This window comes from Enhydra lutris, unplaced genomic scaffold, assembly GCF_002288905.1.
Source record: "Enhydra lutris kenyoni isolate GAN:26980312 unplaced genomic scaffold, ASM228890v2 scaffoldscaffold6, whole genome shotgun sequence".
NCBI classification, from domain to species: Eukaryota; Metazoa; Chordata; class Mammalia; order Carnivora; family Mustelidae; genus Enhydra; species Enhydra lutris.
Window position 1 is genome coordinate 1,858,476 of NW_019154090.1, and position 27,874 is coordinate 1,886,349.

At 60.4% G+C, this 27,874-nt stretch overlaps 1 protein-coding gene across 1 annotated transcript in view; it reads right to left on the reverse strand.

The window, feature by feature from the left end:
- LOC111141492 (cadherin 4) overlaps positions 1-27,874 on the reverse strand; it is a 511,455-nt gene that overhangs the window by 132,913 nt on the left and 350,668 nt on the right. The window contains exon 3 of the mRNA XM_022494091.1: positions 1,266-1,492. Within this exon, the coding sequence (XP_022349799.1) occupies positions 1,266-1,492 (227 nt within the window). The remainder of the gene's footprint in view (positions 1-1,265; positions 1,493-27,874) is intronic.

Below are 27,874 nucleotides of genomic sequence, written 5' to 3' on the forward strand. Positions count from 1 at the left end.
TCAGGGGAGAAACTGAGTCAGAAACTGCATCATTAACAGCCTAATGAAAGGCGTCGTGATGCTTCAACTAGTGCCTCTTATATGAGGCCTCCGCGGACTTTCAGGACCTCTGCCCTCTGCTCACAGGCCCCTGGCTTCCGCATTACAGTCAGGGAGATGAGCGTTGACACAGCCGGCACTGGCCATCGGCCCCTGGCCCTGCGCCTGGAGGACCCCACCACGGGCCGCGTCCTGGGGCCGCCCCCCGCCCGCCTGGACAGCTGCCTTCTCACGGGAACGGGGCTGGTCATCACCCCTGCGAGAGAATGGAGCCTGCGACCGTCTGTCTTAAGGTCTTCAGCACCCACACGGGGAGGCCTGGAACTTGGTTTCGAGGCGCGGCCCAGGTCAACACACCATGAGGGCACTTGACGTCCTTCTCCGGCGGATCAGCTCATCACCAGCGGGCAAAGCCACCCACCAGAGTCACGGCTTTCTCTTACCTACCATAAACCGCCTCTACTTTGTTTACAAACAAGATGAAACAAAACACGGCCACTGTTTTCCCAAAGCGGTTCCTTGGCACACCTGCCTTACAAGATGTTCCATGACGAGGGTTCCCTGACCAGCAGGCTTGGGAAACTTGCAGTCTGCCCCCCGCCGCCCCCCGGCCCCCGGCAGCTCCCAGAGCACGTTAATTACGTGAGGCTCTGGGTAAATCCACAGAAAGGAATCTGATCGACTTGCTTTAACCCTTGCTTCCAGGGCTCTTTTCCGAGGGGATGCCGGGGATGCCGCGGAGGAGCGGCTTCGAGAGGCGCGTTCTCAGTTGCTGACGACGGCACGCGCGTCACGGTAATGCTGGTGGCCCCCGGGGCCCCCTGGCACCCGAGAGGGTTTCAACACTTGGGCTGATCCCCAGGCGCTGAGCAGCTGGGACCTGTCGTAAGGGCCACGCTGGCTGGTGCTCCACCCTGGCTGGTGCTCCCCTGCTCACCTGCCAGCCCCAGGCCCGAGGCCCAAGCTGCAGGTGGGAGAGACCCAGAATTTCAGGCGCCCAGTGAGGAACGGGAGGGAACAAGTAAGACTGTCTGGAGGGCGAGCGCCGTGCATTCCCGCGGGCGTGGGGCCCCTGCGCCCGACCTTCAGGCAGACGTCCCTCAGGAAGGGGGCAGGTCAGAGGGTCCCCTGGGGCTGGCACAGCCCGCTGAGATGTCCCACTCCTGGGGAGCCTCTGCGGAGGGAGGGAGGATGCGCCCCAAGCTCCGTGTGAAGTCCCATCTTACCTTGTGCGCGGAGCGGGCAGACGAGGGCTGGGCCACCAGCAGGCGCACCACGGCGTCCCATCGCTCGGCCGTCTGGCGGTCCCACGCGGTCACAGTGAACGCCACCTGCTCAGAGGGGATCCACAGCTCCCGGGTGGCAAAGACCGTCCCATCTGCCTCGACTTGGAAGTCCGTGCTGTTGGTCTCGTACTGTGTCCCTCTGGTCCCCAAACAGCGGATGAACGCGACTGCAAGTGGGAAGGGAGACAGGGTCAGGACCTGGCCGGCGAGCGGAGGAGACACGGGTGCTCGCGTGCTTGCCGTTAAGCCACAGGTTCTTGGTCTCCCAAGGAGCAACGTGGGGAAAATAATGAGTAACTGATTTTTTGACCTTCAGGTATTGGGTTTCATCTCTCCTGCTCGGGGAATTAGCTGTCGGCCGTCGCAGGACATAAAACTGCAAAGGGTGCGTCCTTCTCCATTCTAGCCGGCAGCCGGCTGCGCTCCGTCCCCGCACACCCACCTCTCCGACCTTATCCCCGAGTCTGTGAGTGGCCCGGCGGGTCTGCCTGCCTGAGAACGGCCCCCCCAGCCGCCCCCCAGCCCTGGCAAACCCCAAGCTGCCAGCTCGCTCGCTCACTCGCTTGTCCGCCACAGATGTGTGTTTCCACCCCAAGAAGGAGCCGGGAGGGCGGTGTTCTCACTGGGGCTCCAATCTGCTGTGTTCTTGGTGCTTCTTATCACCCAGCGACCCAACCTGACCCCCTGGGTCAGGGCAGGTGGGGCAGGACCTGGGGGCAGTCAGGGGCTTTAGGACCTGGACGCGGGGCAGTGGGGGCCGCGGGTTTCCCGATACCCCGGCGCACAGCTTTGCTCCCCACGCAGGAATTAGGCACCGCATCAATAGGCCCTGCTGAGGACTCTGTCGAACCAAGATGCCGGGAAGGACCCCTCGGAAGCCGCGCGTTGACCGGGACCACATCAGTGCGTTTCCTACCCAAGTGTGCGTGCAGCTGTCGTCAATGCCGCGCTAAAAGTGGGGGGGTCCGGCAGCCGGTGTCACGTTCCCTGAGAGAAACGGTGGAGGAAGTTACCTGGTATTTGTAGAAGGGTGGGTCTCTTGGCACGTGCAGGGGGAGGACTGGTTTTTAAAGCAAAGTCACTGTCACAGCTTCTATGATTTAATTCCTATTTATTCCAGAAACTAAAAAAAGCACGTCGATGTTACATCTGATAAAGTGTTTCTCCCTGTGTTCACCTTTCGTTGTCGTCTTGAAATAATAAATGAGGCGCATGGGCCTGGATCTCACCTACTTCACGCACACGTCTCCCGCTGCCAGCGCCTCCCACGCCTGGGCTTGTTGTAAAAATGTTTCCAAGCGTGAGGACGCCAGGCGCCTCTGCCCCGTCCAATCCGAGAGGACAGGAGTGTGGACCGCTGGGCTCACAGTCCTGGCCCTCGGACGCTGACGGCACCTGGGGCTTGGGGGGGTAGTGGCTCCAGGAAAGCACCCCCATGAGGGAATAACTGCGTTTCCTTTCAAGTGACTAGAAAATCCCACACCACTCTCCCACCATCACGCGCCCCGACAGCAAATTAAAATCAGCAACGAACTGAGCGGATCAGTCATTCCCGACGCCCAACTGTCATGACAGAGATAAACACGATGGGTCCATGAATGTTGGGAGATGAGCCCCACGTACAAGAACAAGCTCCTTGTTGTCTACGTGTGAATTTCTAGGAGCGCGAACGGCCTCGGGCAGCGGCGTGAGGACTTAGACGTCGACACTGCTGTATTTAAACCGAAGTCACAGGGTTTGGGTGACGTCTAGGGAAGCAAAGATGTGGCCCCAGTGGGAAATCTGGAGCCCTGTCTGCCGGGACCCTTTAGACGGCGCACGTCCCTGGAGGTGGGGGAGACCCTCAAGGACGCGAATATGGCGCCATCGAAAGCGCCGGGACGTGCGGCCCACAGCAGTCAGGCCTGCGGGATGAAACCGGTGCTTCCCCACACGCGTGTGCACAAGATCTTCATGGGCTTTAAAGGTCGACGTCTTTCCAGCCCGTCTGTCAGGGACCGGCCGGTCTCGCCAGAGCAGGGCTGCGGGTCGGGGGGAGGCCGCCTCTTCCCCTGGGGGCCCTTTTGGGCACGTGGAGGAGCATGGCCGTAGCCGCTGGGCACCTGGCTCGCTCCCTCGGAGGGGCCGCCTGATAACACGGTGCTCACGTGGGAACGAGTGCAGACGGGCACCGGGCCCTGCCGCCTGGACCCCTGGCACCCCACCACGCAGGCCCAGGCGCCGCATTGGGCTTCTGCCTGCTGATCTCAGAGTTCTGGAAAGCCAGCTCCACGTGGCCCAGAGTACCGACTTGTCCTGTCCACCCTTAGGGCCACGGTGCCGCCGCCGGGCACCACATGCCTTCCAGCTCCTGTGTAGACCAGGCCAGCCCCAGGTCGGAGCGCGGCCGCCACCCTGCGTGGGTTTCTAGACTGGCTCGGGACAGGACTCGGGGCGCCCAAGCTTTGGAACCATGGTCTGCGTGACGGCAGGTGTGGTCAGGACTCTGGGTTTCTAGCCCGGTCGGCCCTGCTCACTGGGAAGCAGCCGGACCCCAGGGCGGAAGCAGCCCCTCTCCCTGGTCCTCGCAGGGCCACACTGCGTTCTGTCTGGAATTCTCTCTTTCTGTGTCTTGCTCGTGCCCACTTGGACTGCCAAGTGTGCGAGGACAGGGCTGCTGTCCTGGCCTCCTGCCGCGTCTCTGGGGCGGAGAAGACGCATCTGGTCCAGCTGAATGTAAGGGGTCCCCGTGGGAAAGCGCCCCCCACGCCGCTGCTGCGTCAGCACCCCAGGCCGCGAGGGTGAGCCTCCCAGTGTTAACACATTCTGTCAATAGTTCCCTCGATGTATTTGTTTTTGATCTCATTTCTCCCTTAGTTTTCAGAAAAAAATTCAAGTCCCATGAGGTTCTGGAAGAAACGTTTCCCTCAGTGTTTCAGAGAAACCGGCATATGCAGAGAAGCTCCAGCTCTGATTAAAGTCAGGTCGTGCGTCCATCCTGCTTCCGCCCCGGGCTCTCCGGGAACGGGCGCCGGCGCTCTGCTGGGCACAGCTGGCCAGCGCGTCCCCATTCTGCGCATGAGGAGACTGATTCCCGGAGACACTCTGCACCTTCCTGAAGCTGGCAAGAGCCGGAGGCAGGGTGCGGCAGGCTTCCCGGAACCACGCCGGGCTGGCAGGGGGACCCTCCTTGGTTTTTTTTTAAGATTTTATTTATTTATTTGAGAGAGAAAGAGAGAGAGAGGGAGGGAAACACGAGTGGGAGAGGCAGAGGGAGAAGAAGACAATCCCAAGCAGATTCTGTGCGGGGGGGCCCGAGGGGGGGCTCGATCTCAGCACCCTGATATCATGACCTGAGCTGAAACAAGGAGTCAGACGCTCAGCCGAGTGTGCCCCCATTGGCCCCCTGGGAGACTCCCATGTCCGGCTCTGTGCGCACCTCGGTTCTCCAGAGGACACTTTGTGCCTTGTTTGGAGAAACCGGCCCTGGTCGGTACCTGCGCCTGGTCAACAACCCCGCAGTGCCCCGGCCCTCCTGGACGGTGGCCCCAGCCCCACCCATAGGGAAAGGCCCCCCACTTCCCGGGATCCCCCAAAGGCGACCTGCCTGGGAGCTCCTCTGTGTCCTGGGCCATGACGCAGGATAGCCATGCTCCTGCTGCCCGCGGCTCTCTGTGGATTGCTAATTACTTCCATCAGTTTTAAACAAACTTGACAAGAGACAGGAGTCCTGAGAGACATGAAATCCAATCATTTAAGTACACACCGCCATGGCCCCACTGCCTCTGGTCCCTCGGCGGTGGCGTGGGGAGGCCGGGGAGGAGGCCCGTGGGCAGCTCCTGTCTGTCCGCTCGAGGATCGGCCCCGGGAGGGTGGGGAGGCCAGCACCTGGCCGTGCCTGGTGCTGCAAACGCTGGGGACCACGGATGTCAACACACGGTCCTGGCCACGGGCGCCATGGGGCAGGTGTGCGCTGCAGCCATGCCCACACTGGCCCAGGCCCCTTTGGGGCACGGCTTGAACCCAGGTCTGTGCTTGACAAGCAGGGGCCTCTCCAAGCTTCTCTCCCTGTCCTTGCTGTGGCCAAAACGAGCCTTGCCCGGCGTGGGACAGACGGGTAAACGCTTGCTTGTCAGACACTGGACGGGATGCACATGACCCTTTTGACTGAGGAGACAGGCCTAGGGGAGCAAAGGCTCTTGGCCAAGATCATACAGGGTCATGCATTCCACAAACATCTGGGGTCCTCCTGGTGCCTGGCCCTGGGGTCTCCCGGGGAGTAACAGACTGGAGGCTCATCTGGGAGGTGAATGGAGGGAGACAACGAGGTGGCTTGAGCCCTAGACGCTTCCATGGGGTCAGCAAGGAAGGGGGCCCAGACCCGGCTGGAGGTCCCCAGGGGCAGGGATGGGAGCCTGGCAGGATGAGTGGGGTCAGCCGGCACTCAGGATTCTGACCCTGTGGGATCCTGTCTCCGCCCCCTGGGGGCCCCATCCCCCCTCCCAGCTCCAAGCGTAGGAGCAGCAGCCCTTGGAGTCTGGCTGTGGATGCTGGGCAGGCCCTGGACAGCACAGATTTGATTTTCAAGCCCATGTTCTGTTCTAGGAAGATGCCCAGAGAAGAAGGTAGGCCACTCTGCCCACTGCCCACTGGTGTCCACCCTGTTCCTGAAGCGCACACAGACACGGCGGCGTCCGCCTCAGCGGCTGCAAAGGCCCGTCAGGACACACCAGTGGAACGCGAGTGCCGGGAGAGCCCCGGCTGGACCCGGGGAGGCTGAGCTACTCAGCGTGCAAAGGAGTTCAGCATTTCACTTCTGCGGCCGGCCCCCGCTGCCCCCGCCCCTCGCCAGGAGGTCCGTCAAGCCGAGTGGAGCCTGGTGGGCGTTCCCGGCCGGTCGTGCTCCGGCTGGGACGCGCTGGTGCGGTAAGCGGCAGGCGTGCCCCCGGCCACCTCCTGTCATGCATGCGGGTCTCCTCTGTGCTGGATGCACGTTGGCCTCCGCTGTCCGGGCGTACTGGCCGAGGACCACTCGGGGGCCTATTTGGTTGGACTTTCCCAGGGGGATGCCCTGTGTGCGTCACCTCCCGGAGCCCATGTGGATCCTGCTCCCCCACGAGGGGATCCTGCTCCCCCACGAGGGGGTCCTGCCCTGTGATGGAGGTGACCCCGCACACCAGAGCTCAGGTGGGCAGCCCCACTCACCCCCATTTACAGACAGGATTCGCTCATGGATTCCACAGTCAGCAGAAGCCAAAGACAGTCACTGCCAGGGAGAGGTCGGAGTGGGGGGCGGGTCACAAATTAACTAAGTCGTTACCGCAGAAATGTAAGGCTCCCAAGGGGGGGCACGCTGGTGGAGAAGGAGCCAGGTTCTGTGAGAGCCCGACCTGGACTTGGTGGGGCAGGGAGTGCTTCCCCTAAGAACCGAGGGATGAGAGTGCTCCCGCGAGGCTTGGGCAGGCCACATGGACAGCACGTGCAAAGGTCCTGTGGCAGAGATATTTCAGGGTCTCAAGGACCCAAGAACTAGTGTGACTGTGGCAGGGTCTGCCAGGTGACCAGAAGGTAAGCAAGACTGGCCCCACACTCCAAGGGATAGGCTGAGGGAGGGGTCTCTGAGCCTGCTGACCTAGGACACCCACCTTTGGTGGGTGATCCTGGTAATCCATGCCTGCATGGAGCACCCCCCCCCCCCCGGGGGAAAGGGCCGCCAGGCACGCAGCAGGATCCTGAGTGGACGTGACGCCCCTTTTTGGGGCCAATGTTAAGAGAGGGTTACAACCTCTGACCACAGGAACAGCCCAGTGAGCGGAGCTGGGAGCCCAGTGCTGTGACCTCAGAGGCGTGCCCTCAAAACCCAGTGACAGAGTGGATCACAGGACCCTGAGCAGAAGGCTCCAGTACCCGCCACAGACCCGTCCGCTGGGCACACAGAACTCCAAGAACCAGGAACAGAAGGCACGAAGGAAGAGGAACAGGGCGTGTGGGCGAGGGTTCCCCAGCAGGGACGCCTGGTCCCGGGTCCCGCAGGGAGGCATCCAGGGCGATGGGAGGTGAGGTCGTCCCTAGGGACCTTAGGACTCACCCACCCTTGTCCTGGCACCCCCAAGAGGCCCTCACATGGGTCATCTGTCCGGCTTGGCTGCAGCCCCTGATATCTCCCTAAATGTCCTGCCATGAGGCCATCTGGTGACTGTCCCCACTGCCCATGCACAAGGGGGAGCTGGTGCCAGCACAGCTGGAAGGCGGATGGTGGCTGGGGGAGGAGGAAAGAGCAGCCACTGACGGGAATGGGGTCTCCTGGGGTGTGGGAAGATGTTTGGAACGATACAGCAGTGACCACTCCAGATCGCAAACACACTGGACGCCACTGGGCTATTCACTTCGCAAAGGGGAAATCTACAGCAAGTGAGTCCTACGTCCCTAAAAACAGTTTCTGGGGCTCCCTGAGTTCCCAGTTCTTGCCTGCAGGACTGACGGGGAAGGATCTCCCTGGAAGGGCCTGTTCTGTCCCGGCGAACTTAGGACCAGCCTGAGGCATGTGGTCCTCTCCCTCCCTGTCTCTCTCCCGCCCCGTCTCTCACCTTCCCTGTCCCGGGCACAGACCAGAGTGCTCACGGCGGGAGGGGGACAGAGGCGCTGACATGGCTGAGAAAGGTGCATGACGTTCCGGCCGCGTACAAGGTGCAGAAACCCCAGGGTCCTAAGTGAGGGGCAGGGAGGGCACACGGGTGTTAAGGGGCGTTATGTGAAGGAGGCCACGTCTGAGCTCAAATTCCAGAAGCTACTCGCATGACTGCCTAAGATCTGAGCGAGCTGCTTGTGTCCACGTGCGGACAGCTGCATGGCTCCGAGTTTCCAGAATTTCCCGAGAGTGTCCCAAACAGACAGAATGCCAGGACAATGAACCGCCCAGCCCGCCGCTGTAGTGCGACCTGACCGAACTCCCTAGAAGACAATTAATTACGGTCGGGAATGCATGCATTTACTTGAGTAATTCCACGAGCCCTTACTGACCCCCCGTGACACGCCATCCTTCTCCTATGGGCCCCGGGCACTTTGAATGCTTCCTGAATCGGTGCCCCAAACGCAAAGCTCGCGGCAAGCCTGACGCTATCACGTTTTTCTTAGGATTTAGTGCATTCATGGAACTTGCAGCTGGTGCAAATCTCACATCCTTCCCAGGCCCCGAGGTCTGTGGCTCGGGTTCCGGGCTCTGGTCAGTTCTGAAACTGAAGACCATGACAATCTGAGCTCACCGTGTGTAGCTTCTTTTGTTTTTCCAGGATGGAGCGAAATTCTTGCTTCAAAACTCATCCCCTCCTCTGGCCTGGCCCCGCCGGCCCCTTGTGGGCTCCCCGCCACTGACAATGATGTGTGCAGCCGGGCTGATCGGCTGCGCGCGTGGGAGATGGGAGGTGGAGACCGGGAAGCGCGGCAGCTCCCCGCACTGACAGGCTTGACGTTTAACCCTTTACCCTCATCACTTTTAATTGCCCGCTGGGTGAGAGGAGCGAGGTGGGTGCTGGCGTGCAGGGAATGGGAGCGAGGGGCGCCCGGACCCCTTGTCGCCAGCAGGGGCCGCCTGACATTTACAGGGGCGGGAGGCTGTGTTGCCTACTGGAAATTGCGTTGTGGTTATGAAACATGCCTTTTTATTATTTTTCTTGTTAGGTGAACTGAGAAAGATCAAATGAGCCAGAGGTGAGCTTGTAGCTGGGGCTGTGCTGAGGGAAGTTCACCCAACAGTCTGTCTTCCTTCTGTCCTCCCTTCCCCACCCCCTCCCATCCATCCATCCATCCCTTCTTTCCTCCGCTCACCTGCCCAGCCAGCCCTCCCTCCCTCCATCCGACACTCACCGCACCTCCATGGTCCAGGCACCATCCAGGTGCTGGGGAGCCAGAGAGGGTCAGGGCAGCCCTGGGCAGCAGGAACTTGGAGTGAAGATCAAGGTTGAAAGGGGGTCAGGGCCCACCAGGGGCCCTGGTGGGGACCACTCTGTGCCAAGTGCCCCCAGGGTGACTCTTCTCCCACTGACTCTCCGGAGGAAGGCCCCCTGTGCAGGGACCTGTGCCTCAGGGATGTGAACCCGAGGGTGTAGCCAATGTCCTGGCAAGGACGGCCAAGTGGCCACCATGGGCCCCACTGTGACGGCTTTCAGTACTTCCTCTGGTTTAAATTGACGTGTGTTCAAACCAAAGGCGACCCTTCCTCCCCAGCCTGAAGACGCCCTGACCCTTGGGCTCTCGGAGTTCCCAGGCCCCACCCAGGTCCCGGGTGACCCTTCAGTCTGTTGTCCCCGTTGGAACCACTCCCTGCCGGGCTGTTTGTAAGGTTCCGACAAGAACCAGAGCCTCCCCCGCAAGCCTCGGACCACAGATGCGGGCCCCTCCGCCCTCCTCCTGCCTCTCGTCTCCACACCAGCCGTGGTGGGGACACACAGCGGAGCTAATTCATTCCAAATCGGTTCAGTCCTTCCTGTCTGAGCACAAATACTAACACCCAGGTTTGTTCTGTGCACGGAGTGTGCCCATGCATTGGGCTCCCAGCTGCGCCTAACCGTCTCCAGTGTCCCAGGAGAGCATGGGGTGCACACCCTCAGGGGCCTGCATGGCGTAGGCATTGCCACCATCAGCCATGCTGGCTACCCGGCTTGTCCCTCCTCCTCGTGGTCCATGGCTCAGCCCCCCTGGGCCTGTTTGTCCCTCAGTGTACGGCACTAGCTTGCCGCCACGGTGTGGGCTGGGATGCTCTCTCCTGCGCGGTGCCGGCCACCCTTCCAGCTCCTGTCCCCGAAGCTGTGGGCCGCGGTCCCGTTTGTCCCCAAGGCTGCCTCCTGCTCGCTTCTTTACGGCTCCAGCCGCTGCCGCCGGTCTGCAAGCTCGGGCTCCGTTGCCCTGCCGCCTCCAGCACCTCCCCCCAGGGTCCCCAGCACCCGGTGGGTGCTTGGGGGATGTGGCTGGAAGAGATGCACACGTCCCGTTTCCCTTAGCTTCAAACACGAGCGTGCAGTGAACTGAGCAGCCCTGAGAGGACACAGGGGGACCCAGATGCCATTATTAAGTGGATGAAGACCATCGAACAGGCCACATGTCGCGGGACCCAACGCTGCGGCGTTCTGGAAAAAGCACAGCCCAGGAGACAGCAGAAGACCAGTGCTTGCCCGGGGCTGGGGAGGAACGGGTGGGGCGCGGAGGAGTCCAGGGCAGCGGGCACGCTCTGTGTGACGCTCCAATGGCTCATGTCACGCGTTTGTCCAAACCCACGGAAAATGCACCATCAGGAGTGACTCTAATACAAACCACAGCTTCAGGTCATAACCACCCATCGACACGGCCTCGTGGGCGGTAACACCCCTCACCAACGCAAGGTGCGAGTGCTGGGGGAACCGCGTGTGTGGGGGAGGGAACTCCCTGCACTTTCTGCTTTATCTTCCCATAAACCTAAGATTGCTCTAAAAAAGGTCTATTAAAAAATGGATATTCAGTACCCGTTAGACATTCTTTCTCCAGAGAAAACACACAGGCTCTGAAATGTTAAAAATCCCATTTGAAAGCAAAACATTGAAACCTCTCTCGTGCCATTTCATTTACGGCAGGAGCATAAAACCTGCTTCTCCCTCGGGCTTTCTTCCTCACGAATCGAGCGCCACGCTCGAACCATCACTGACTTCATTTCTCCGAGAACATTCTTCCCGTCCAAGAAACATCAGCCGAGGCGGCGACAGACGTGTGCCCTCGTCTGAGTGGCCCGTGTCTTCCAGCACACCCCCAAGCCCCACTACTGCCCCGGAGGCTCTCAGCGACCGTGGTTAACATCAACGGTGCAGCGTGGAACCCAGGGGCACCGCGGGGAGGGGTGGTGTCCCCGTGACTGCAGCAGCGTGCGTGCGCGGCCCCCGCGGGGGGACCAGGGGCGTGAGACAAGTCTGGGACCCGTTCTGGGACCCGATGAGTTCTCTAGGTTCTGGTTCTACTTAACTGTCCTTTGTTGGAGGAAAAGAAAGGCCAGGGCGCTGCAGATGCAGGAGTGGGGTGGCGGGGGAAGATGCGGGACGCGGGGGCTGTCTGTGGCACCGATCCCTCCCCCAGCGGCAGTCAAGACCGCCATCGGGGGTCCTCATTAGTCAGCCACACAGACGCCCATCAGGACAGAGCACGGAGACTCTGAGCTGGGGGACGTCTCCAAAGACCTGCCCTCCCACACCCGCAGGGGGGCGAGCCGGACCGACCGAGGCACGTGCAGCCAGGCTGGGGACGTGACAGGCAGCCCCGGAGGACGCCGTCCTTCGTGGCCTTGACTGCTGGTCATTCCCACCCTAGAAAGAAGGGCTGGGGGGGGGCGTGCTTCCCAGTGAGGGCCAGGAGGCCAGGGCACGGGCTCCGGAGGGAGGGCCCTTCGGTGCAAACCTCCACGTGTGGGGATGTGGGAGTCATCCTGATGGCAGACGTTGGGCTGTGCTCTAGGATATGGGGCTCCCTGAGTCCTAGAGGGGTGGGCGTCCCTGTCTGGTCCCCTGCCCTCTCACCCAAGGTTCTGGGAGTCCATCTGACTCTCTGGAGAAACAGGGGTGATTTTTGACTATCAAGAAGAGAAGCGCATGTTGTTATTGAATATCTGAAACTAACATTTCATGAACCACGACGGACGAACGTGTTTTTGAATTTTCTTTCTTTCACTCATTCAATCTTGACCTGCTTGTCCACTCGGGTGTCCTGCCAGGCACCGGGAGTCCAGTCCCTGGCTGAATCCTGGCGAATCCTGTGACTCTCATTTCCAGAAGAACAGGCTGAAGAAACAGGTTCACCGACCCCCCGAAGTTCCCGGCCAGCCAGTGGCAGAGCTGGTGTGGACGGGGGCTCTGGCTCTGCTGCTCCCTAACCCCCAGGCCTGTGCAACCAGGAGCACCCCCTTCCCTCTATTCCAGAGGTGACCGCGGTCATCCCTGAGTGAAGAACCGGGCGGAGGAAGGGCTGGCTGGTTTCCCAGGGTTAGGATAGTCTATCCTTCTCCCACTGTCTCGCTACGACGAGCTTCACGCGTGAAAACCACACACAGGTGTCCGTTCACAAACAGATGATGGACGGCCTGCCCCGCCACTGACCGTGGATGGCTTGCCCCCCACGATGGACTGCTCAGCACACACGTGATGGACTGATTGCCTCCGATGATGGACCACCCGCCCCCCGCGACCCTCTACAACGGATGGCCGCTCCCCACGTGGGACAGCTCACCCCAACAATGGACGCCTTGCACCCACCTGTGATGGATACCCTCCACACGATGGACGGCTCGCCCCGACGATGGACAGCTCGGCTCATGGCTGCCCCCGACAATGGATGGTTTGCCTCCCGAGGACAGACAGCTCATCTCCCCCCATGATGGATGCCTCGCCCCCAAGGCTGGACGGCTCGCTCCGACGCTGGGAGTGAGCGGCCGGGCCCCACTCAAGCCTGTGGCTGAGGGAATGAGGCAGGTCTCTTGTCACATGGTGAACGCCGCACACGGGAGGGGTGCTGGAGGGAGGCGCTGGAGCTGACAGCCAGGGCTCAGGGGAGCCGGGTCTGGGGTGCCCTTCACAGCCCAGGACATAGGACCGGCTATTTTTAGAACCTCCAGCCTCCCTCTCATCAGCCTCTTCTCGTCAGGACGCAGCTAATGAAACCCTTTGTAATTACGGCCCAGGTAGCGATGGCTCTTTCCTGTCCCCGGAGGCCACCTCCCTGCAACTCCTCCCCCCCAACCCCCGCGTTTCTGTGCAGGGCTGGGGGAGCAGCTCCCGCGGGTGTCCAGACCTGCTTACGCGTTTACTCCGTTTCACCAAAAGGACAGTTTGGGGCTACTCTTCGGAAGCGTCCCTGCTCTGGCTGCCCCCTGCCCCACCCGTTCTCAGTTTCCTCTCATAGGTCCCACCTCGCTGTCCCGGATACCAGGGGAGGACATGGTATTTGGGGCCCTGGGAAGGTTTGGGACGGTGCCCCCACTGAGCCATCAACAGGGGCTGGAACGCAGAGGGGGCCCTGGCTCTGAGTGCGGGACTGGCCTCCTGCCGCGCTCCTCCCCGCCATGGACCCTGGGGAGGTCTGCCGCCACCGTGGCCCCTGTGGGTTCAGCGTCCAGCAGATGAAGGAGCAGATCCATGCGAGGTATCCGTCCGTCTGCTGTGTCTGTCTGTCTGCTGTGTCCATCCATGTACTGCCTGGCCTAGCTTGCCCTCCCATGTTGCCACCTTGGGGAACCTCTGTTTTCCAAAATGGGGAGACAAGGTGAGCAAAGCCTACACCCTGTTGTCATGGTGTGGCCATTCTAGTTGGGGGGACAGAAAAAGGGGATGTCATGGGACGGCTTCGGGGCTTTCAGAGCTCCAGAGAGGCATAAGGCAGACAGGGAGGAGAAGGGCAGGGACGGTCAGGAAGGCAGACTCCTGGCTCTGAGCAAAGGGAACGGGGCAGGGGACACACGCATGCACGTGCACATGGGAGTGTGTGGACACATGCATGCACGTGCTCTCTGCCAGCCCCTAGCGCCCTGCAGCTGGGTGTCTGCAGGGGCAGATGGTGCAGATGGGAACACAGCTCCCACCTCTCACCTACACCCCAGAGGTGCTGGAGAACATCTTCTGGGACTAACCGTGTCAGTTACAAACATGCACATGAACAAAACACGCTTTACCTTTGCCCTGGGCTGCAGATGGACATACGAGGACGGACAGTTAGAGGTTCGAGCCTCAAAGTGGAACCCTCCAGGTCCAAGCCGCCAGGTGGACAACGTGGACCGCAAACAGTCCCTGCAGTATGGGGTGAGCCCATCTGCTGCTGTGATGGGAGGGCGCCGGACGTCTGGGCCAGGGCTGACTGCGGGCTACAGGGGGACAGGCCCCGCTGGATTTTGTGGGAGGGCGTGGGCACCCCGGGACCCAGAAGCCTGAGGACTTCTTCTCAGGGCTCTGAGCTCGCAAACGCCGAAGTCTTCGGGGTTCTGGGAGGAGTCTTGACCAGAGTCTGGGCAGGACGTGAGGGTCTGAGCTCTGTGGCTGCAACGGTGGTGGCCTCCAGCCAGCGGCGGGGTGGCTACGGCGCAGACCTGGGCTGCCAGTGCCCACACGCCAGGGTGCACACACTTCTCATGCTGGGACGGGGACGCTCTCCACAGGTGTGGGGACGGCTCGACACAGCGCCGCGTCGGGACCGTCAGACCTCCACGCGCGCCCTCCCGGTGCCGGCGGCCCCACGTGCCCAGCACATCCCCAGCTTTGGATTGCTGGGGCGGAACGTAAACACGACCCTGAACTTGACCACCCTGCTCCCTCTATAAATACGCCCAGGCCAGCTGCCAGCCATTTTTCTAAAGTAAATAAAAAGGACTAGAGAAAGGCAAACACATGTCTCCCTTCTCTCAATCACGCCAACAGCCTGGGCCTCCATCCCTGGGTCTCACATAATCAGACCTGGGGCTCACATTGGCTTTGAGATATCTAGGGACCCCCTCCCTTGAGATGAGCAGACCCTTGGCGGTGGGGGATGGCAGCATAAACCAAGGGTGGAAGTGTCTGGTGTCTGCCCTTAAGGCCCCTGCTCTCCACGGGGTGAGCCGGCCTTTGGCAAAGTGCAGACGTGCGGCAAGGGAGCGAGCCGAGGTGGTTCAGCGGACGCGCAGATACATCTAAAATAGCAGCCTGTTGGGGACTTGGTGGCGCAAGGTCCTAGGAGTGCCCCAGGAGAGGCCTGAAGAGGGATCCCCATGGAGGAGGACCCTGGACAGAGGGCAGGACCAGTCCGACCTCACTAGGATGCCCTTGGACAAGGAGGACAGTCCCCTAGAGGCCCAGGGTCCACCGTGCCCTGGGCCCATCTGGGGCTCCGCAAGGCCGTGGGGGTGTCATGGGGCGCCATGAAGAGGTTCTTCAGAAAAAATGGGGCCGCGGATGGTGCCCTGTGAGCTCCTTCCCGGACGGGCCTCTGACTACACGGCGGGCTCTGTGAGCGACGGGGCTTGGGGACACGTTTGTTGGACTCATGACTAGACACGCTTCCGTGAGGGATAACGGAAAGAAAACACATGATTCCTCTTTTTAATGGTCTTTGGGCAACATTCTCTTCCCCTCTTCCTCAGTCAAAGGCCACCCCAGGGAAGCAAAGGCCTCGAGCATCTGTTGGGTGGTCCTGATCCCAGTCTTCTTTCTAAAGAGCTAGAAGGACGTGGTCATTCTTTTTTTTTTTTTTTTTTAATTTTCTTTAATGTGACCTCTGCCCTCCTTGTGGGGCTGGAACTCATAACCCTGAGATCAAGAGTCACGTGTTCCACCGACTGAGCCTGCCAGGCGCCCCGGCCACACATTCTGTGCGCATCACGTCATTGTCGAAGAAATGTCCAACAAACACGGGTCCAAGCTGGGGGGCAGGGCAAGGACACGGTTTCCTGTCTGTGTCCCTCTGTGTCCCTCTGGAACAGTGACAGCGGTGGAGGGCCTGTCCTGCAAGGCCCAGGAGACCCACATAGCTTACGTGGGGCGCTGGCAATTCCCGGGTGTCAGTCAGCATGAGGCGCGGCTACGCAGAAGTAACAAACAGCGCCCAAGCCACGGGACATGTGGCCGTGGGCCAGCTGGGGGGCTCTGTGTAGGGATTCCTCACTGGCTGTTTGTCCCCTCCTGGGAGGGATGGGCCTGCCTCGGCTCCCATCACACCGGCCAAAACAAATCCCGTGGTCAGCCTCACGCCAAAGTCGTGAGGAAGTGAGACCCTGCCATGTGTCCCGAGGACAGAAGGGGACTCTGTGTCTCTAACAGTTAATGTGGACACAGCAAGGTTCCCACCGGCGGCTTGTGTGACCATCAGCGCCGCTGGGCATTCCCACCACAACGTGGAGAGACATTGTTACTCTCCCAAACTACAGTGTCCTCCCCACAGTAAATACGACGGATCTCAGAGAGCCACGCCCAGAGCAGGTCCTACACCTGAAGCAACCGTGGCAGCGACCGCCTGCGAGACCGCCTGCCATTTCTCCCGGGTCGGGTGCGCACGCCTGCACATGGCCTTGCAAGGCTCTCGGGGTGTGTTCCAGTGTGTTCCTCCCCCCACATTCGGTGTAGGATTCCTGAAGGCACGGGCCGTGTTGTGTCCGCTTTCTATCCTCGAGCAGAAGAGGGACCCACACTGTCACACGCCCCGTTTCTCTGCCGTGAATCCCCACCCCCCGGGGCAGAGTCTCCCGTGGGGCTGGGGCCGCAGAATTGTGTCTCTGCAGGTTCCTGCCCGTCTCCGCTACACTTTGGTGACTCTGCTCGGGCAGGAAAAATAGCCAGTTAATGAAGCCGTTTTGGAGGCAATGGATTCTGGCCTCACAGGGTCCCTGACCCGATCCCCAGACCTCGTGACGTCCCTTCACAGAGAAACGCAGCAACTGCCGACCTGCCCCAAAGAGCGTCCCGTGGGGAGCATCGCGCAAATGAAGTGTTTGTCCCAAGGTAGTTACCCCTTGTACAAGTCCGACACGAAATCTTGATAAAGAATTGTTGTTTAACACAGCGATGAAGAAGCTCCACCAGATTATACGACATTTTACTCCTGAGTGTAAATTAAACTTTGCAGAAAGGTCAACGAAGCAGGAGTGATTTTTTTTCAGACGACTTAGACATGAGCGCCGAGGAGCCTGGAGGCGGGGGCAGAACCCCAGCATCACCCACGGCCACTCGAGCTTTCGCGCTGGGGCCGGCTGGCCGGCCTGCCCGCCTGGCCAACCTCACCGGCCCCACCTTGGTCTGTGCCCAGGGAGCCCTGTTCTCGCTGAGTGTGCATTCCGAGACGGTGAAGGAAGGTTCCTGGACCTTCCCTAGAAAGAAGACACACCCGGCAGAGAAGGCAGCCTTCGGACCCGACTCTCTGGCTGCTGAGAGAAGAGATTTGGGCAGGAGGCCCCAGTCCGCCTTGCTGGGTCCCTACTATGTGATCAGCTCCTACTGTGTGCACCGAGGTACAAAGCATGCAGTCTGCCGCCTTGCTAAGAGCTAAGGCCCGGGAGCCAGCGGGGAAGCTGTGTGGCCCTGGCGAGCCTGCAAACGTCTCTGAGCATCTTCTCTGACCCAGCACAATCACCCCCAACCACACAACCTGAGCCCATGGCCCAGAGCCTGATTTCTGGACCCGCTGCCCAGAGGGAGTCGCCGAGCTAATGGTCGTTCTCTCAGACCTGGCTCTGGCTTGAAGGGTGTTTGCCGGAATGACGTGAGATGCGGTGGGAGAAGCCCCGCACGAAGGCTGGCATTCGGAGGCCGTGGGCACGGGCACGAGCTCGAGCACCGCCTCGCCTGGAGGCGGCGGGAAGCGGGAGGAATGGGGCCTCTTCCCGCCTCCAGGGACGCCCGGCCGGAGGGAGAACCACGCCGAGGTTCACGATAACAAGATACTGAGGGGCCACGGGGGCGTTCGAACTCCGTGAGTGAGGGCGAGCCAGGTCTTACCACCTTCCCTCCCGGTAACAAAAGCAAGGGGCTTCCCCACCAGCCTGTCTTTATCTCAACCTCCGGGGCTGCAAAGTGTAACTTAATTTAAAAAACAATAATGAGTGAAACACCAGCTCACAGGAATTATCCATTCTTCAGAAGGAAAGAACAGAGGCGGCCACGGAAAGCCACAGCCCCCTCTCGTCCCACAGCACTAGCGCCGCGTTCACACGCACTTCGGGGACGAGGACGCCGCTCCTCGCACCCGCCCCGCGTCCCGGCTCTGGGGGTCGGGTGGGGAGCGGGCGCTCAACGCGGCTCCGTGCGCATTCTGCATTCGCAACTCGTGGGGCTTTGTGATTTAAAGCAGCAATTACACAGAGAAACAAGATAAAGACGGGGGAAATGATCTCCTTGGGTGGGGAGGGAAGGTGGCGAGGGAAGGTTAATGCTTTGGTGAAATATTTCCAGTTATGTCACACAACCGTTTGCAATATCCCTGATGCTCCTGCACGTCACATGCTCTTCCGGGGAAACAGCTTGTGTTGTCGAGAGCAGGGAATAAAACCCGACAGGCCTCCGCGGCGGGCGTGTCTTGGGGGACCCTGCCGCCGGCCCCGGCGTGGAGCGCTCCTGTGCGTCCGGGCCCTGCCCAGCGGCTGTGTCTTTCCCCGCGCTCGTAACGATCGAAAACTGCCATGACTTAAAAAAACCCTCTGATTGGAACCCCTGGAAGCCCACGATCGCGTACTACTTTCACACGCAAAGCCATTGGGCTGCAGGGAACATTAAGAAGTTGGACGCGGTTTGGTCACCTGCTTCTGCTGTAACCCCGTCAGCCCCCGCGTGGCGGCAAGGGCCCTCGCCACACCAGGTTCCACAGACCTAAGGCCACTCGTGGCTGCTGAGTGCCGTGTTTTTTTTTTTAAGTTTTTTATTTTTATTTTTTTAATTGACAGAGAGAGACAGAGAGCCCAAGTAGGCAGAGTTAGAGGGAGAAACAGGCTCACTGCCAAGCAGGAAGCCCGGGGCGGGGCTCGATCTCAGGACCCCGGGATCATGACCTGAGCCGAAGGCAGACATTTCACTGACTAAGCCCCCCAGGCGCCCCCCAAGTGCCATGTTTACATGGTTCAGGGCGTCCAGGGGCCCTGCGAGTCCCCCGGGTGCTGTCATTTCCTACTAACCACAGTGCTGGGAATGGTGGCGTCAAAGCGAGGAGACAGACTCTGTCTTCGACCTAACCCAGTGAACCACGACATCTGAGAGCCAGCTGCTTCTAGAAGCCCCAGCGTTCCCGAGGCAATGATCTCCGAGGCCAGACCACAGGTCGGCGAGCAGGGGCAGTGGGAGGCGGCGGGCAGGTGGACAGGCTTCACCAGGACCATCCGGTGACCCGGGCAGCCGAGGGCACGGTGCTTGGCACCTCCACTTTCTGCACGAATGCGAATGTTCTTCTAGGGTCCGCGGGCATCTGGCCGTGCCCAGGGCTGGCAGCATGGTGCCGTTTCTGCTGTGAGTGCCTGGGGTGGGGTGTCCCACTCCACAGACCAGGATCTGGGGTGAGGCAGCCCGGGCACTGCTCCCAGCAGGGGGTCTGGGGGGATGGACATCCTCCTCTTGCTACACCTGGGTGTGACCCGAAATGCGTCCTCTAGCACCCCGAGGGGCCCTGTTTCTGTGGCCCCGCCTTGTAGGAAAGAACAAGGACAAGGATGTGGCTTGGCCTCAGGGACTGCGACTCACAAAGGATCTGGGGAAGGGGCAGCTTTTGGTGCCTCCCCAGGAGCCTAGCAGCATCAGCCCTTCTCCCCTGTGGCCGCAGAGAGGCAGCAGGACCCAGGGATTCTGCACCAGCCCTCTGCTCGGGGCCAGACCACCTCGGGCTCTGTGGCCCGTCCGTGGCCCCAGCTCAGCAAACCCTGCAAACGTCCAGGGGCAGCGAGGCAGGCCTCTGCCGGGCACATTCAAAAGCCTCATTTTTGCGTGCGTGTGCATACTTTGTGCATTTGGCCAGACAGAGTGAAGACCGGGCTCTTCTGAAATGTCAGGGTGAGAAAAGGGGTCCAGGGCAGGCTTTGAGGTAAACAATTCTGTTCAACCGACCCTGGCGGCACGGAAGCTTCTAGAGGCTCTCTTGGCCTTAATTGCTCAGTCTCAAAGCCCAGGACATCCCTGGTGAGCCGAGGACGGCTCAGCTATTTGCCCGGGACATCCCTGGTGAGCCGAGGACGGCTCAGCTATTTGCTTCCATTAGTTCATTAACATTAAAAAAAAAAAATGACTTCTTGCCCATTCAAGACCTCTGGCCACTGCGGAGAGGCTCACTCTGTTGGAGGCTGGGGGACAGGTGTCTGGGGCCCTGGCGTCCAGCATGGGTGGGACACGAGGAGCCCTGCTGTGACTGGGGCCACCTCCTCCTTCATGTTGGGCCTCATCCTCCCCACCGCTTGCTGCCCCTCCCCCGACCAGACCCTGTGGTGGGCTTAGGGGCCGTTCCTGGGAGGGGCCGTCCCTGGGAGGGGCCGTTCCTGGGAGGGGACTGTCCCTGGGAGGGGACCCTTCAGCAGGGCCAGACATGCGCTAGGAGGACTGTTTTCTGCACAAGCAGGTCCTGACACGGGATTGAGTGAGAAGGGGTGCAGGGAGGGGTGTGAGAAGTAGGGGTGGGGTAGCCCTGCAGTGTAGGACGAGGCCAGACGCCCCACACACCGCCTGGTCCCCCCGTAGCTTGGCTTTAGCCTCATTTTGGACCTCTGACCTCAGAACCGTAAGGTCATACATTTCCGTTGTTTTAAGCCATGAGGTGTGTGTGCGTTACAGCAGGCCTAGGATGCCTCCCCCTGCAAGCACGCTCTGGGAGGGTGGGCCTGCCGTCCGGGACCCCCGAGCCCCAGAGCCCAGCTCACAGCCCAGCAAGTAGGTGGCTCACGGCGTGTGTTTGTTGAGCGAGTGAATGAGCGTGCACCCGGCGGCTCACCGTGTCGGCCGTGCCGAGCACATGTCTGTCGGATGCACAAGGCTCTCCGCCTGCCCTGGCTCCCCCCCGCCCCCGCCCGGCCTCACCAGGGCCCCCCAGCCTTTCCACAGGCTGCCACCTCAGGAGCAGGGGAGCCCCAGAGGCCGGGGCTGTGCAGCTCACTTGGTGACGTCCCTGCTCATCGACTTGCTTTAATTACACTGTGCGAAAATACCACTTGAAGCTTGCCAGGAGGGGTTTCCGCCACAGGACAGCTGACTCAGGCGCAGCGTGAGGACGCAGGGCCTGTCCCGGCTGCGGGTTTACCATGCTTCGGTTCATCCTCCAGAACCTTCCATCCTGGCTAAATGCCCTGGAGGACTGGGCGCCCCGGGAGCTCACCAGCTGCAGCTTCTCCAGAATGCTGGGGCTCAGAGCAGTGGACTGACTTGTCTGGGGATGCACAGCCAGCTGGCAATAGAGATTTCTGGCTACCAATTTTTCTGGAAAGTTCTCTGTCTTGGTTACCATTTAATCTGGCTGTGGGAAACCGCAGAGGGGAGGGGAGCCGGCTGAGCAGCTCTGAGGGCCGCTGGAGGCCCAGCCAGCCCTGTCTTCTAGACTCAGCGCCCCCCAACCCTCCCAGGCAGCCTGCAGACAGGTGAGACCCACCCCCCTCAGCTACCATCTCAAAGTTCTAAACTCTCGGCTGGTGGCAAACTTGCCACTAAATACACAAATGGTCCTGCCCGATCCTGTTAATGAAAATCTCTCACGCGGCTACAAAAACAGACGTGATCATCTGTTTTCCAGCATTTTGAAGAAGATCTACAGAGGTGTAAGGTGCCATACAGATGAGAACGATGAGCTCGTGCCATCTGCGGAGGAGGGAAAAGGGGCAGCACCCTTCCTGCCTGCGACGGTCGCTGCTCCCGGCTCTGGGGACACGGAGAGCTGCCTTGCGGTCTGGAGGAGGGCAGCCAAGGACGTCGCGATCGGTGGCGCTCCTGTGCTCTCCTCTACCCAAGACACAGCAGCTCTGCCACCTTCTAGAAGAGGCCCTGCGGGCCGGCTGGTGTCACACAGGTGCTCACATGCTCCTGGAGGGAGGGGCAGCTGCGCTCTGGGTGCGTGGCTTGGGCAGCTGGCCCTTGGTCTGGGGCAAGGGTGGCGGGAGATGGGGACCAGGGCCTGGGATTCTCCGTGAGCGCCACTCGCTCTCTGTGCCCCAACCACTGGGCAGGTACGGTCCTGGGAGTGGTGCTGGCCTAGGCCTGCCTGCCCCGTGCGTGGAGCCTGTGTTCAGAGGGAGAGGGAAGGCGCTGAGGCAGGGACCTGTCCAGCTGTCCAGTCCATCTGCAGAAAGACCAACAGTTTGCTTTTCAATCAAATCTCCATCACGCACTGATGCTTTTGTAAAATACAACAAAAATGAGTTACCAGGAAACCACAGCAGGCAAGGCATTGCTGCAAGTTTCCAAAAGCTCATGCTCGATTTCTGTGCGTGTCTGGCCCTGACCGGTACCAAGCAGCCCAGTCCGGGGTCCGACTACGATCCTAGTCTGCGAAGTGCCCGCAGCGAAGGTGGCACGCCCCACGTGAGGGCTGGGAGAACAGAGCCATGCAGCCAGGGGCAAGAACAAGGGGCCCTTGGCCAGGAGATCCTGGGGGCTTCCTGAAGGAGGCAAGATTTCCAACGAGACCTGAAGGATGGGAAGGAGCAGGTTGCAAACACCCAGGGCATTAGCTCCAGGCAGAGGAGCGTCTTCGAAGGCTGTGCAAAGCCAGAGTGGGAGCTAGGACCAGGGTACCCAGGCAAGGAGCTGGGGGGCTGTGGGTGCCCAGGGTGTCAGATAGGGACAGACAGGCCCCCTGATTGCGGAAGGGCTCTGGGCACTGCTGTCAACCAGATGGGGGATGATGGTGGCTTCAGCCCAGGTGGGGGCTCAGGAAACAGGGTAGTATCATTTCAACCTGCTGAGGAGGCCAGTGGACTGAGCTTCTACTGGACTGGGAGTGGGGAGGCTGGATGGGTAGGGGACATCTGGGTCAGCTGGGTGGGGAGGGGACATCTGGGTCAGCTGGGTGTTTGGCACGTCTGATTTGGGGTAAAAAATCAGCACTCCTGAACACGGATGCAAAAATCTTCAACAAAATATTAGCAAATAAAATCCAGCAATGTATAAAAAATGTATGCCACAATTACTAAGTGGGATTATCCCACGTGTGCACGGCTGGTTCAACATCTGGGAATCGATGACGTAGCCCACTGCATCCACAGACTGAAAAGGAACATCACAGGGTCACCGTCAACACATGCAGAAAGAGCATTTGACAAAACCCAGCACCTGCTCATGGTAAAAACTCTCCGTGGACTGGGAAGAGGGGTCACATTCTCAACTGATCAAGACAGTCCACAGAAACCCTACAGCTAACATCACACTTCATGGTGAGAAACTCGAAACTTCCTAACTAAGATCAGGAACTAGGCAGGGAGGTCCCCTCACACCAATGCTTCTCAACAACACACGTCAAGTCCTTGCTAATGCGCTAAGGCAAGAAAACGAAGCAAAAGATATGCTGCTTGGGAAGGAAGAAGTAAGACTGTCTTGCAAACCCGGGATAAGGGGTTACAGCAAAGTTACAGGACACGCGTCATACACGGAGCTCATTGCTTTTCTGTGCACAAGCAAGGGACGAGAAGAACGTGAGATTGAGAACGATACCATTCACTTTAGCACCCTGCAAAATGAAACACTTTAAGCGTAGATCTAACAAAACGTACATAAAATCTGTATGAGAAAAACTCCGAAACGCTGATGAATTAAACCACAGAAGAACAGAATAGATGGACGGATAGTCCATGTTCATGGATAGAAGGACTCGTTATTGTCAAGATGTCAGCTCTTTCAAACGAGTTTCACCACAGTCCCAATAAAAGCCCCAGGAAGCTCTTCTGTGGATATGCACAATCTGATATAACGTTTACACGGAGGAGCGCCTGGGTGGCTCAGTGGATTAAGCCTCTGGCTCTGGCTCAGGTCATGATCTCAGGGTCCCGGGATCGAGCTCCGCATCGGGCTCTCTGCTCAGCGGGGAGCCTGCTCCCCCCTTCCCCCGCCTGCCTCTCTGCCTTCTTGTGATGTCTCTCTCTCTGTCAAATAAATAAATAAAATCTTAAAAAAAAGCTTACATGGAGAGGAGGCAGAACAGCTAGCAGAGCCACCACGGTAATGGAGAAGAACCAAGATGGAGGACTGACACTACCTGACTTCAAACTTGCTAGAAAGCTACAGTGATCCACGCGGAGTGGACAGACTCCCTGGGCAGCCCCCAGTGCAAAATCCACTGTCCACTCCCCAATTCAGGCCCCTCATCCGGAGCCAGGTCCCTTCACAAAGCCAGCTTTTGGGCTAGAACCCTGCCCGGGCGTCCTCCTGCATAATGTCAGGGGTCACCACAGTGGGACTAAACACAGCAAACATCCTGGAGCCGAGCTCAGGGCGTGCACAGAGCCTTCTGACATGGGGGCGAGGTGTTGGGGTGGGGGCACTGAGGGGCATGGGTAGGAACCCCAGAGGAGACATGACAGCAAAAGAGCATCTCCTCCTGAGCAGCCCCAAGTCTGTGCTGGCGGCACATCCACAGCTGCTCTGTCCTGACTCCACTGACCAGCCATGGATGGTGACCAACCCCAGCACGGTGGCCAGTCCTTGTGACTCTCCACCCACACTGAATAGGGCTGCCCTGTGTAGCCACTAGACACATGGCAGAAACGAACACACGTGACTTCCGAGTCTGGGCCATGGGCATGCTGGGGTTTCCACCTTGCCCTCTCTCCTGGGGTCGGTCTGGGAAACAGCCACCATGCTGTGGGGACACTGAAGCAGCCCCGAAGACAGTCCACCCGGCAGGAAACCGGGGTCTCATGCCAATGGCCAGCCATGTTGGAAGTGGATCCCTGAGCTGTGTCAAGCCCTTGGGACCAGCTGGGCTCCACCCCGACGGGGGACCCTGAGCCAGCACCCAAGTAAGCTGCTCTCACGAGCCATGGAACTGTGTGGGGCCTGTGCTCATTGTCGGAAGCCACCAGATTTGGAGGTGATGTTTTACTTGGGTTATATGGCCGCACAGCACTACCCCCAGGGGCACATGCCATGAGATGGGGGAGTTGCTGGCTGTGAAAAGGTCTCGGGCTCCGAGTGGGAGAGGGTAAGAGCCCACCACTCCACCTCCCCACCAACGAAGCTTCCATTCTCCTCTGAGACGAGGCAAATACTCCCCTCCAGGACCTCTTCTCTACCACCCCAGCTGCGTGCCTCCTGCTTCTGGTCTCCCCATCCCTGCGGGCTGTGCTGTGGGGCCGGCACGCGGCAGGTGGGAGGCTTCCACAGAACAGTGTGATGAGGTGGTTGAATAAGACCACGGGTCTCATCCAAGAAAGGTAGCCCCTACCAGTAGCAATCTAGGGGATAACCAGCCCCTGACATGATCCCTGACTTTCCCAGAGCCGCGGCCTCAAGAAAGCACAGCGCCTTCAGGGCTTCTCCCTGGAAAGCATCTCTGCTTAAATAGTTTTCCATTCACGTTTAGGGGAAAGTTGGCAGAGCTGGGGGTGGGGGTGCTGTGGGCATCATGGCAAGAGCTGGCGGCCCCAGGCATGGATCTAGCCATTCAGACCCTCAGAGGAAGAAGGGGAGTGTCCCCAAGGACAAGCCAGGCAGAGAAGTCCATCCATGCCAGGCAAGCGCAACGCTTTCCCTGACCTCCCCACCTCATGGGAGCACCATGGAGGCCAGCCCCCAGACGGACACTAGGGTCTCCTGGACCCTGGCCCCATTCCCGACTCCCACCACGCGCCTTCACAGACCACCTCCTGCCAGGCAGGCCACTGGGCACTCACCCACATCCCCATGTTCCCAGTGTTCGGACAAGGGTTCCGGAGGCCAGCCTGGGGGTCTCTGGGAGTCAGGGGCTCTGACCAGCTGGCGCTGCCTTCTCCCCAGCCTTATCTGTGATCCAAGCTCACAGGCTTCAAAGCAGAGGCAGGTGACGTCTGGCGTCCCTTTCCCAGGGCCTGGCTAAGCGTCCTCGGGGCAGGAGAGTCACACTCATGCAGACCGTGTCTGCGGTCCTCCGTCTGTGGCCGCAGAGCTGGACACCCAGGGTGCGGGCTCGGCCTGGGCTCTGTCCCCCTCCCGGGGCCACCCCAGAACCCTGAGCAAGCCGCCTGGGCTGGTGTTGCTGTCAGAGCGAGGCGGCCTGCGGGCGGGCGTGGGTGTGAAGCAGGCTCCACAGACGCTGACGGGAATGGGCCGCTATTTCTGGATCCTGTCGCTGCCTCCTGGGGGGTGGGGGAGCGCACACAGCCTGGCTCCCTCTCCACGGCAGGTACTTCCCAGGGAAGGCGGACTCTCTGCCTGGACCTGGGGCCGCTGGGTTCTCGGAGCCGTTCTGCCCACCACCCTTCCAGGCGGTCGCCCAGGGAGGGGGACCACCTCCTGCAAAGCCCCCAGCCCAGCAGGCCCTGCTGCTGGACCACCATCTGCTCTGTTTGGAGGGTCCTGACCCCTTCCAGCGCCGAGCTTCGAGAGCCCCAGGGGATGTCACTGACCCTTGCCTGTGTCCCCCCTTTTACGGAGCTATCTTTTCACGACCTATCAGCACAGGATGCTGTGAGTGACAGGGGAGGGGACACCAGTCTGTCCTCCTCTGATTTCTTTTCATGTCTCTCTACGCGGTTCCCCGGGCGCAGGGCTGCGAGAGCCGTGCACAGCCCACATCTGGGTCAGGATGTCCTTTCTCTCTGTCAAAGGCCCAGGTTCCCGCGGCCACCGTCGTGGGGCTCCAGGGTTAGTCAGAGGCTGAGGGCCGAGGTCTCTGTCCGACGCTGCCTCACCGCTCACACGCCGCCCGCCGGAAGCCTGTGTGCCGAAGCCGAGCGCCCCAGCCCCGCGGCCAGCAGAGGGCGTGGGAAGCCGGCCGCGCGCTTCCAAATGTCAGGGCACGGGGCCGTCTGGGGGAGATGACCTGTCCAGCAGGTTCAACAACCAGGTCTTCGTCCTCGCAAACCCCCTTCAGGCAGAGCCTGTCTTTCTGTCCGTCCTTCCTCTCTTGGAGTCTGCGGGTGGCTGCGCTTTGACCCCGAGAAACCGTCCCCTTTGTCCGAGCGATAGAAACGGTGTTCGTGTGTGGTACTGTTGAGAGAAGTGGATCTCTGCACCTTTTGCCAACTGTTGGGGTTTCCGGCGTGGAGCCCTGGCGGCTGGGCCGGGTCTTTGGGCCCCTCATGGTGCCCCTGAGCTGGGTGGAGCCCCTTCAGGGCACTCAAAGTCCCATGGCAGCCGGCCCGCCTGCCTCTTTCAAGAGCAGTCTGCCCGGCTCCCTGAGATGGGTGCCCGGGCCCCCAAGAGGACTGGGAGGTAGAGGTGGGCCTCCCTCCCTCCCCATCACCCCCAGGTGTGGGCCGGTGTGGCCCTGTGCTCTCTGCCCCATGGCAGGGCGCATCCCAAAGCTCAGTGGCTGACCAGAGTGGGGGGTGGGGGGTGTTGGGCGCCTGGGGCCTTTAAGGAGAGGAAGCCACACGCGTTTACAAGGAGCTCTGGGCTCTGCACATCCCATCGGGGGAAACTTGACACAATGGGGGTATTTGATTTGACCGTTAGTGATGCAATTTTTCACTGTTGACACATGTGTGTGCAGATGAGCCCAGCAAGTCCCTCGCGAATGGAGCCTTCGGGCCACTCTGCAGGCTTCTGCCTAATTCAGAGCCTCACCGAGGTGTCTGCCGTCAGAGAAGAGCAGGGGCGGGCGCGGGAGCAGCTGGGGCGGACGGCCTGGCACACAGCCGTCCTCCTGCTCCTCACGGCCCCAGCAGGCCTGCGGGGCCCGGAGCACACCCCGCGAGGGTGTCTGTGTCGGAGGGTCTCTCCGGAGCGGCGGGGAAAGGACTTGCTGTGGCTTCTATGAATGGCCGTGGGCCACGGGCACCCAGACTGGTGGAGACGGGGTCGGGGATGTCTCTGAGGGTCCTGCTATGCCGCAGCGGCCGCCCCAGGGCCACACGTAAACCCAAACGCCGAAGCTGGAGCTTCAGGACTGAACGTTCGAAGTGTGGGGTGGGAGGGGCAGTCCCACAGACAGGCCGTCCCCCACCGCGTCCCCCG